The 10,940-nt window shown below is 41.0% G+C and overlaps 1 protein-coding gene across 1 annotated transcript; it reads left to right on the top strand.

Annotated features, from left to right (window-relative positions):
* Positions 1-1,489: 1,489 nt before the first annotated feature.
* On the top strand, positions 1,490-9,326 carry LOC114046676 (speedy protein E4A-like). The gene is made up of 6 exons (XM_027867085.1): positions 1,490-1,502; positions 3,953-4,183; positions 5,127-5,185; positions 6,971-7,056; positions 7,950-8,124; positions 9,267-9,326. The coding sequence occupies exons 1-6, from the start codon at positions 1,490-1,492 to the stop codon at positions 9,324-9,326; spliced, it is 624 nt and encodes a 207-aa protein (XP_027722886.1).
* Positions 9,327-10,940: the final 1,614 nt, after the last annotated feature.

Here is a 10,940-nt window from a genome sequence, read left to right as displayed (position 1 = left end):
CAGAGTCACACAGCTAATGAGTGTTATGTGTCTGAGGCCGGATTTGAACTCAGGTCCTCCAGACTCCAGGGCTGGTGTTCGATTCACTGTACCACCTAGCTGCTCCTATAGCACACTTTTGGTTGGAGTACATAGAAAGAGGTTGGAGGACAGTGATCAGCTCTAAAGGTCAATGATAGGGTCAGTACTGAAAGGATGACTGAGGTTGTAGTAAAGGAGATGGATAAGGACAGTAAAATATAGAAAAATGGAGATCATAGGAACCATAGAGAATAGGTTTAGGAAGGAGAAAATAATTTGTTAAGCACTTAGTAGGTGCCAGGCATGTGCTAAGCATTTTCATTTGATCCTCATAACAACTCCATGAGATGCTACTAATTTCCCCATTCTACAGTTGAGGAAACTGAGGCCAACAGAGGAAATGTGACTTGCCCAGAGTCACACAGCTAGTAAGTATCTAAAGCTGGATTTGAACTCAGATCTTCCTGATGCCAGGCCCAGTATTCTATTCATTGCACCACCTCACAGGCACCCATGTTTGAGAGGCATGAGGCTGAAGAAGACATGAAAGGACAGGAGATAAAATTATTGGAGAGGAGAACTTTTAGATCATGGAGGTGGTATAATTATGGATCTAAGGTTGATGTCAAGGCCTGGAAGATTTGTTGCAATGGAAGCCAAGGAGAATGATTTCTCTAGTCCTGGGCATTAATTGGGGTTACTTCATTCTACCAACCCTCCCCAGCACATTCCCCAGGCAGAGGTGAAGGGGGTGGTCCATCTGGAGCTGAGGCCACTTCTTGATATTATTTCATTGAGAAGATACACCACTATTCTCTCAAGTAGAAGGTTCAGGCCTTCTCAGAGTCAATGGAGCTTTTGTAAACAATTTAGCATCCTCCATGCTCCTCAGCTTTTGGACATCTCAGAAATGAAAACATGATCAGGAGACCCTACTTTGGACAAGCATGAGCCTGGATATTGTTTTAAGATCTGACCTGTGAGTAAGTGAAAAAGGTAATAATTTTGTGGGGAGCCCAGGCAAATTCCAGCTTTCCTGAGACAGATAACCTAAAGTCTCATCACCAAAATAATTTTCTTCTTCCTTTTTCCTCACTCCAGCTTCTTCTTCCAACCACTCTGCCCTGCATGTCAGAACAATGGGCCATAGGTTTCATGTGGCCATTTGAATTTGAAGCTGTGTTGACAGTTCCCATGTGGAACTATCTGATGTCACCTGAGAATCCAAGTCTCATGCATACCCCAGAACCTTTAGGTCCATTCGGATCCAAACATTCAACTAAGCTCAGTGTTCAGTCGGTGCTGCCTGCTCATTATCACCTTTGGCAAAGAGAAGGATTTGATGGGGACAGCGAATTTCAGCTGACACAGAGAACTGGGAAAACCCAGCGGGGGCTGCTTTGAGTGGGGCTCTCACTTCCATCTCAGAAAGCCACCAGAAGTTTTTCTTAGATAGGCTAGAGCTGCCATGGAAAGTTCAGGTGGGTGAGGAGACAAGGAGGGTTGTGAGCGGCTGGGAGTGATTTGGGCTCCTGTGAGTATTTTAAAAATGTCCCTCTGAGATGTTCACATGTGAGATAATTCTATGATATCTTAGACAACTAGAGCTTTGCACAAACTAGGCAAGCAGAAAAGATCTATAGTCTTATATCTTATATCTTAGCTCTTTCCTCAAGGGTGGCAGATGAATAGTCCCTCATCTTCTAAGATGTGGGATAAACACTTATAATAGAGGTTCGTGACCATTTTTGCATCAGAGACCCCTTTGGCAGTCTGGTGAGATCTATGGACCTCATCTCAGAATAATGTTTTTAAATTCATAAAATATAGAGGTTTAAAGAAAATTATATTATATTATAATTATTATTTATATAATTTATATAAATACAAATATAATAATATATATAAATTATAATCATGTTAAATTAAAATACAATGATCAAAATATTCAAAACAAACAAATTCATGGATGCCAGGCTAAAAACCGCTGGCCTGTAGCATATCAGCCAAAGGCAGCATGAAAGATGATTTTGAAGGGTGGCACTAGGAAAATGGAAGTATGATGGTACAATGCTGTCCTGGGAGACGGGATACTTGGTTTCAAATCCTGGCTCTGTTGTTATCTAGCTATGTGACATTTAACTACTTACCACACTTCTCTGTGTTTACCTTTCCTCACCAGTACGATAAGAGGTGACGGAGGAGGTTTCCTTCTAGTTCTTAGAATCTATGATTCTATGAGGTAAACTAGGCTTGTCTTTGGCTCCTCCCCCCCTGGTGACTATCATATATTTCATTTATCTAGGCAGTGGACTGTTGTGGAAAGTCAGGGAAGATCTGGCATCCCATTCTGTCTCCTACACTTACCAGCTGGGTAAACTCAGACAAGTCAATTAATTGAAGCCCCTGGTGCCTCATCTATAAAGTGGAGATAATAATAACTATGCTATATACCTCACAAGGCTGCTGTGAATATTACATACAATGATTTATGTAAAACATGTTTTATGAACCTTAGAAAACTATACAAATAATTAGGTATCATTGTTGCTCTCAGGTAGGCCATTTTTGTAAGGGTGATAAGTGAATCAAATCACTATATGTCTTCTCATTATTAGATTGTATCCCCCTGTATTTCATTTCTTCCAAATCTTTTTTACTTGAATGTAACAGAAATTTATTAGATGTTTGCTCTATGAAAAAGGAGATACAAAACTGAATAAGACATGGTCTGTACTCTTAAGGAGTTTACAAATATAATAAACGAAATGATGCACACATAGACATTAAATAAAAGACTGTGATCAGTGCCCAAGAAAGTTACCCTAGGAGCTAAGTCCTTTCAAAGGAAAGAGAGCCATCACTTTCAGTTGGGATTGATCAGAAATGACTTCATGGTGGAGGGGAGATTCAAGCTAGTCCTTGAGTGATGGGTAGGATTTCAGTAAGTGGAAACAGCAGAGAGATTATCAAGGATGACATAAACAAAGATTTGGAGGCAGAAAAGCACAGGACATATTGGAGAAAACACACAATAGTGGCCCAGTTTGTGTCTCCTTGGGTGAAAATTTGAGTGGTATCAAAGTTGATGGGGAGGAGGGGTATGTATGTGGGCAAGGATGGCCAACAAGCCCAAACTGTGGGAAAACAGGGATGATCAGCAGGCCTAGGGAGGTGGCAGTGATAGAATTAGTCAGCATTTATAGGGTGTTTTAAGGCTTCCAAATGCCTTACAAATTTCATTTGATCAATTCAACAAGCCTGTGAGGTAGGTGTTCTTATTATCCCCATTTTATAAAGGAGGAGGACAGAATTTAAGTGACTTGCCCAGGATCACACAGCCAAGGATGTGTCTGAGGCAGGATCTGAATCCAGGTCTTCCTGACTCCAGGGACTGCTCTGTATGCTAGCTGTCTAGGTGGCAGACAGCTCAGAGCAATGCTATGTGGGTTATCTGGTGGTTCTAGCCACTTGTTAATAAGCGGTAGTCCGCTGATGGTCCATGGGATTAAGCAGAAGGGGTCAGAGCCCAAGGCAACCATGAGAGATGATTTAGGATTGAGCCTCAGGTATTTCAGGAGGTGGTGATCCCTCAGTCTATCTGATCCAATAACCACCACATAGTTCAACCATCCTCCTTTAGTATTCCTACTGTTTGAGTAACTAGCTTATTTATTACATAGACCTCATGGAAGAACACTGAACTTGGTCAGAAGAACTGGGTTCAAGTCTCAGTGCTCCTAGTTACTGTAATGTGTTTAGCTAGGGAGGGAAAAGTATATTAATATCTCTGAGCCTCAGTTTCCTCATCCATAAAGTGAGTACAGAAACACCTTTAATAAAGGCCACTCAGCACTGTTGTGAGTGCCAAACGAGGCAATGGGGACCCTCTCTGGTGCCTTCTTTTTCTGATTCTAATTTTTTTTCTCAGTAGCTTCCTTACTGGCCACTCCTAATGTCACAATTCAGACTTACATACCCTCAACCTCAGGGGACACCACACAGTCTCCATCTCTGTCAGAAGAAAGGAATGAGAGTAGACAAAAAAGAAAGAGGAAGGTGTGGTCAGTGATTGAGTCAACAGACACAAAGCTTGTTCTGAAAAGGAGAAAAATTGCTGACTATCGCCCAGAAGACTTAAAGGCTTTCTTCAGGCTCCTGGGTAAGAGAAACCATATCAGGAACTCCTGTTTCATATTTGCCCAACTACATTCCCAATATTCAGAGCCAAATCCGCTAACAATGAGCATAATGCCCAGGAACCTAAACCCCAGGAAGGTCGAATTAAATATAAAGTGCCTAATAGCAATAATCACATAATCAACTTGGAGTTGAGGTGAGCAGGGGGCTCCATTTCCTACCTAGAACTCTTGCCTGGGTGCAAACCCAAGACACTCTAGTTCCTCAAAGGGAAAGGAGATTCCCAGAAAAGGGGGAGTCTAGAAGGTAGAATTAGGATTGATGAGCTAAGGCCACAGACATGCGGATTTCAGCTCTAAAGCAAAGCTTCCTAACAATTAAAACTGTCTCCAAATGGAATGCATTGGCCCATCAGTCACAGGTGGTCTTCAAGTTGAGGTTGGAGGACCACTTGTTGAAGATTCATATACCAGGTAGGGTTTGGGCTAAATGACCTCTGAGATTCTTTTTTTTAATTTTTTTTTTATTTTTAGGCAATTGGGGTTAAGTGAGTTGCCTAGGGTCACACAGCTAGTAAGGGTCAAGTGTTCAGTCTGAGTCCAGATTTGAACTTAGGTCCTCCTGACTTCAGGGCCAGTGTTCTATCCACTGCACCACTTAGCTGTCCCTAGAGATTCTTTTTTTTTTTAAACTCTGAGTTTATGACTCTGATTCGAGCTACTTGTCTAACTTAGGATGGAGTGGTGATCATGGTGTGACAAAATATCACATCCTCTAGGAGAGGCCTATGGGGCCAAGGCTGGAGAGCAATCTAGTCCATGGTTTCTGCTTCAAGAAGAAGAGGGGCACCAGAAGCCCAGCTTCAAGGTGTCCTGGCATTTGTATCTGTACCCATAGCTTTCCTCTAGGGTTGGAGTGTTCACGATTTCCTTGCCCTGTTCTCACACAGCCTTTCTCCTCCACAGAAGACCCAATCATTCGGAAATTCTTGGATTCAGACAGCCATTTTAAAGTGGCTGATAAGGTATCTGCCGCTCCCCTGGACACCTCTCAGTGGGATTTGTTTTCACTCTGTAATGCTGGGGTAGGAAGGACCTCCTGTTGCATGTCTACCTGAGACTTTAGAGGAGATTGGTTCTGAGGGTTGGGTGCTTGCATTGGGGAGATTAAGGCATAGTGTTCTCAATCCCATGCTGTGCTCCATGCTTTGGCTGATTGTTCTGTCACCTCTAGGCTGTGCCATAGCATAGGCATTCAAGGGCCTTCTGGAGCAATGGCCAGTAGTTTTCTCTGGAGCAGTGGTCTCTATCATGTGGTTCCCTTGTATCTCAGTGACACCCCTAAAGTCAAGGAAACTTTGCCTCACTATTTCTTCAAGGCTAAGCCTCTGAGCTGAGTTTTAGCAGAGGGGTCCCATTCAGGTATTTAGCCTTTGTGCTAGTAGGTAGTAACGTCCCCTCATGGGATCAAACAAGATAATGTAAACCTCAAAGCATTATAGAAATGCTAGGTATTAATGATGTTGATGATGATGTGGGAAGAGGAAGTTATTTCTTACTTTTGGCTTAGCCCAGCCCATAGCTGAGCTCCTTTCCATTAAAATAATCACACTAGGATCAGGGCTAGCCATAGAGAAAATGGTGGGCAAAGATGACCTCAATTTTTCCTTTTATAACATAGCCTATAAATGCTATGTAAATAGCATTTAAATAAAATATATATAGGTAAATATATTTTATTATATAAATAAAATGCTATATAAATGTTTTATATTTTGCAAAGTGCTTTGAAAATATCTCATTTTATCCTCAAAACAACCCTGGGAAGTAGGTGCTATTATTATTTCCATTTTACAAATGAGGAAATAGAGTCAGACAGAGATTAAATGACTTACCCAAGGTCACACAGCTAGGGAGTATCTGAGACCAGATTTCAACTCAGGTCTTCCTCATTTCAGGTCCATTCATTGTGCCACATAGCTCCCTCATGCCTTCTACCTTTCTAAGTAAACATTGAAAGTCACAAGTTTTCCCAGCCAGATGGATTATTGTTTTATGTGTGTGGGGGCCTATACTACCTCTTTCATTTCAACAATTCCCTACATTGAAGTAGTTTGCTCTTTATAGCAAACTCCCCTCCAGTGTCCACCCTAAACTCTTTCACCACATTCTCTTGGGCCTCCCCTCCCCTCCCCACTACTCTTATCCAATTCTAACTCTTTTCTCCATGCCAAGTTGTTCCAGAATTTGTTGCTTTTATACTCCTCAGTGTCTTAGCATTTGAGCTGAGCTTTAAAAGTTGGGTACAATTTCAAGTATCCAAGATAAAAGGAAAGGGCATTCTGGGTATAAGGAACACCTTTGCCAAAAGCACAGAGATAGGAAAATTTGGGATGTGTTTAGGGAATAGTTAGCAGTCCAGCTTGGCTGTGCTTTAAAGTTATATGAAAGAGAGTAATATGAGGTGTAGTAACAGCCAGTCTGTGGAGGCCCTTTCAAGAACCCTCTGGAGACAATGGTCCTGCCTTTCTCTGTCTAACCAATTAAGGACTCCAGACATTGGTAGATTATGCTGGGAGACTTTTTTGGGCATGGGGAGCTCTTCAAAGTATATAGACCATTGTTTAACCTCCTGCCGACATAAATACTAGTTTGTCTTGAGAAAATCACAATCTCTCCGGACTTCAGTTTCCTGATCTACAGAATGAGGGGTTACAGTTACACTGGAGGGCCTCTTAAGTCTTTCTCACCTCTTTGATTCTATAATTTCCTGAGTTTGCCTCATTGACCACATTCCTCTCTTTTGTTAGTACCTGCTCTCCATGGTTGTAGAATACTTTGGCCGGGTGAGACTTCCTGCGTACACTTATAACCGGATCCATTTTTTTGTGGCACTGTGAGTACTTCTCAACGTTCAGCACCCTCATGTCCTCCACCTGTCTAAATAAACATTGAATGTCACAGGGTCTCCCAGCCAGGTGGATCATTACTTTAGGAGTGATGGGGCCAATGCCATCCCTTTCATTCCAATAGTTCCCTGAGCTGACCTAGGCAACAAAGACTGCTGATTTATATGCATTGTGGATATATAGAAGGGGAAGGGAAGGAATTGAAGATTGAGTCTGGTCTTGGAGTCCTAGTTTAGAGCATACACAATGATGGAGAAAGGAAAATTAGGATTCAAGGGCCTCTGTGAGGGCCATCAGAAGTCTCGAATGGGCTACTAATGACTCAACTTCCCTACTTTAGAGAACACTGGTCCTTAAGTAATCTTTATTACATTATTCCATTTTGGCCATATCTGATGACTCATCAAATTCTAGACGAAGGGTTCTTGACCTTTTTTGTATGTGTCATGGACCCCTTTGGCAATGAATGAACACTATGGATCTTGTCTCAGAACAATGCTTTTAAATGCATAAAATAAAATACATAGGTTTATGAAGGAAACCAATTATACAGAAATACAACCATCAAAATATTATAAGTTCCAAGTTCATGGACTCCCTGAAATCTCTGTGGACCCCAGGTTAAGAATCCTTGTTCTAGACCCTTTCTCTTGCTTCTTCTGATATAGACTTTCTAGGGCCTGTTGATTTAAAATAGAAGGAAATCAGATTAGTCTGATGAGATTTGTTTGGATTAAAGCTGTTATTAGTTCCTAACCTATGTATCACCTGGGTTATTTTGGGTGCTTGTTTCTTAGTTCTCCACTGTCACATTTCACTGGTTCTGAGTGGTCTGTCATTACTAGGCATCTGCTTAGCGTTTCCCCTTCCCTTGTGGCAGATTCATCGCCAATCAAATTGAGGAGGATGACATGAAATCTAAATTCAACATGATGCCTGTCCTTTTTGGAAAGAGACTGTGGCGTAGTCTCTACTATGATTTCTGGCGGGTACAGAGAAAGTTTATTGTTGCAATGAACTGGAGAGTTCTTGTCACTCGCCAGATTTGTGATGAAGTGAGTATCTGGTGGTGGGTAGTTTCACTGAGAGGATATGACACTGACATACGGGATGATCAGATTTCAGAAGAAGAAAGACTGTTCATTTCTAGTTTTCATCTTTTAAAAGTTTTCATTAAAAGAAAACAGGAAAACCTAAAATAAGTAAGACACAGAAATGTCACTGCCCGTGCAAGGAGAAAAGTAAAAGACAAAAACAAGAGAAGGACCAGGAAAGTGAAGGAGAGATTTAAAGGAGAGATTTTAAGAGGTTTTTTTTTTTTTTTGAAGGAAGAAGGAGGAAGGGACTGGTAATGGGATAAAATGATAATAAACATTTATATGGCACTTTAAGATTTATAGGAAACCTTTCTGTCAATAGCCTTTAAGAAAGGTCTCCATTTCATAGGCACAGAGAGATAGCTTAATCAATTTGTCAGTAGTTGTGGAGCTAAAAAGTGTTATTGCCAGGATTGAACTTAGGTCTTTTGACTCTAAGACTAGTGCTCTCTTCCATCATACATGGGGGAGTACAGGAAGACTTGAGTGTAGATATGAGTAGATGTAGGAAAAATAGATAGAATAGAGTGCAGATATGAGTGAAAGTAGGAAAAATAGATAAAAGGTAGGTATTGGGGAGGTGCACGGTGTGAAAAAGGCTTGAGCCAGTTGATATAAAAACCTTGAAAATTAAGATAAAGAAAGTATCTTGATTTACTCTCGAGGAATAGGGTGATGAGGAACAGATACAGATGAAAAAATATGAAGGAAAGGATCATAGATGTAAAGCTGAGACTTTTGATGTTCTTGAGTTCAGCTCCCTCATTTTACAAATGAAGAAACTGAGGCCCAGAGAAATAGGATCACATAGAGAGTGAATGTCTGAAGTGGGATTTGAACTCGGATTTTCCGAACTCTGTGGTAATGTAGTAGTGGTATTGTTATCCACTATACTACAATACTAAGATTGACAGGAAGTAATGCCTGATGGACAGTTAAGGCAGGAATAGATTACAGTGTGACCAAGGTCTAATCAAAGAGTTTTTGTGTACAATCAATAATAAACATTGGATTTAACTAAATGTTGGAAAGGACACAACACAGGATCGAGGGGAAATGTCACAAAAAATTTCTTACCCTTTAATCTAATTTGCTTTTAGATCCAAGCCCAGGCCCCTACACACTGGGTCTGGGACAGGGACCGAGACCTCCTCACTTAAACTCCAGCTCTAGAAGGGTGGAATGGAGGGAATAGAATGGATGATCCCAACATTCCAACAAACCCAGGGTGAGTACCCATTCCTGATAGCCCCACTCTATTGCTCACGCTCACCAAGGACAGAGCAACTTTGTAATCATCAGTTGCCTGCCTCCTGTAGGAATTCAATTTTAGGATATTGCTGTATTTTATTTGGAAACAGGGGTTCTGAGGTATATTATTTCTAGATGTACCCGTTAGAAAAGTGACCTTACCAAGTGATGATGGCATGTCCCAGGAAATGTGTCCATTTGGGATTCAAGTGGGTACCACTTGTCTGATGGTCACAAGTAATTTGTTTATATACCATCTGAGCCAGATGAGAATATATTGAATACCAATTGTGCTAACATACCAAAGACAGCTTGAGTATGATTTCTTGGTGCGCTATGCTCTAAGCTGTATATTGAAACGGATACCAAAGCTGAATAAGTTATGAGTCATTCAACTTTTGGAAGGAATTGGATAAGATTTTTTTTTTCAGAATCATGAGGGTGGGTCAAAATTGGAAGGGAAATTGTGTGGCTAAGTTATCCAGGTGGGATAGCCTAATGAGAAACCTGGAATTTAACTTAGTCTAAGGGCTTAGTACACTGTTAAAAGAATCATAACCACTCAAGAGGAACATTTTCTGATCCGATCTGTAAGTATTTAAAAGTGGAAGGTTATAAGAAAATGGGTAGATCATAGGTCAACCCCAAACACTTCTAAATAAGACAAAGGCTTTGTTTCAATCAGCAGAGGGTTGTTGCAGCTGACTTTCCTAGAAGGGAGATTGTAGCTTCACATTGACTTTGGGATAAAAATGTAAAGACATCAGCTTGGCTTTTAAAGCCCTCCATGATTAAAGGTCAACCTACTTTTCCAGATATTTCACATTATTCCGCTTCGCATACTTTTATATTTCAGACAAATTGAGTAAGTTATTCCCTGAACTTGACATTATATTTTCAGTTCCCGTGCCTTCATACAAACTGCTCTCTAAATACAGAATGCACTCTGCCTTCACTTCTCAATATTATCTTTCTTCAACATTCAGATAGGTCATCATCTCAGCAAAGCCTTCCAGATCCCCACGCTGTTAGCATGGGGAGAGAAGTGAGTTTGGTGTCTAACTATAGGAAGGCAGATCAGAGCTATCAGGCATATTAAAGGTATACACACTTTTAATCTCTACTGGTGGGGCAGCTAAACCTGGTGGATTGCTTGAGCTTGGGAATTCTCAGCTGCAGACATTGTGTTGATGCTAAGTTTGGCACATATGGTGACTGCTTGAGAGTGGAGAACCACCAGGCTGTCTGAGGAGGGGCAAACTGGCTCAGATTTGAAACAAAACAAGTCAAAACTCCCATGCAGTTTGGCAGTAGAGTCTAATCTGTGGGTGGCTGCTACACATCATCCAGTCTAAGTGAGACAGACATTTAGTTCCAAGGAAAAATAAAAGGAATGTAGAACAAAGATCACCAGTTCTACCTCACCTATTCCAATCTTGGCAAGTGAAGCTCCAAAGTAATCTGTATAAACCTTGGCTATTGTCATGGGTATGAAAGAGGTGAAAGGAATCTACTCAACCTTA

The sequence above is a fragment of the Vombatus ursinus genome, unplaced genomic scaffold (assembly GCF_900497805.2).
Source record: "Vombatus ursinus unplaced genomic scaffold, bare-nosed wombat genome assembly UNPS02001419.1, whole genome shotgun sequence".
NCBI lineage: Eukaryota > Metazoa > Chordata > Mammalia > Diprotodontia > Vombatidae > Vombatus > Vombatus ursinus.
Note: the sequence above shows the minus strand (reverse complement) of the source record. Positions and strands in the feature narration are given on the sequence as shown.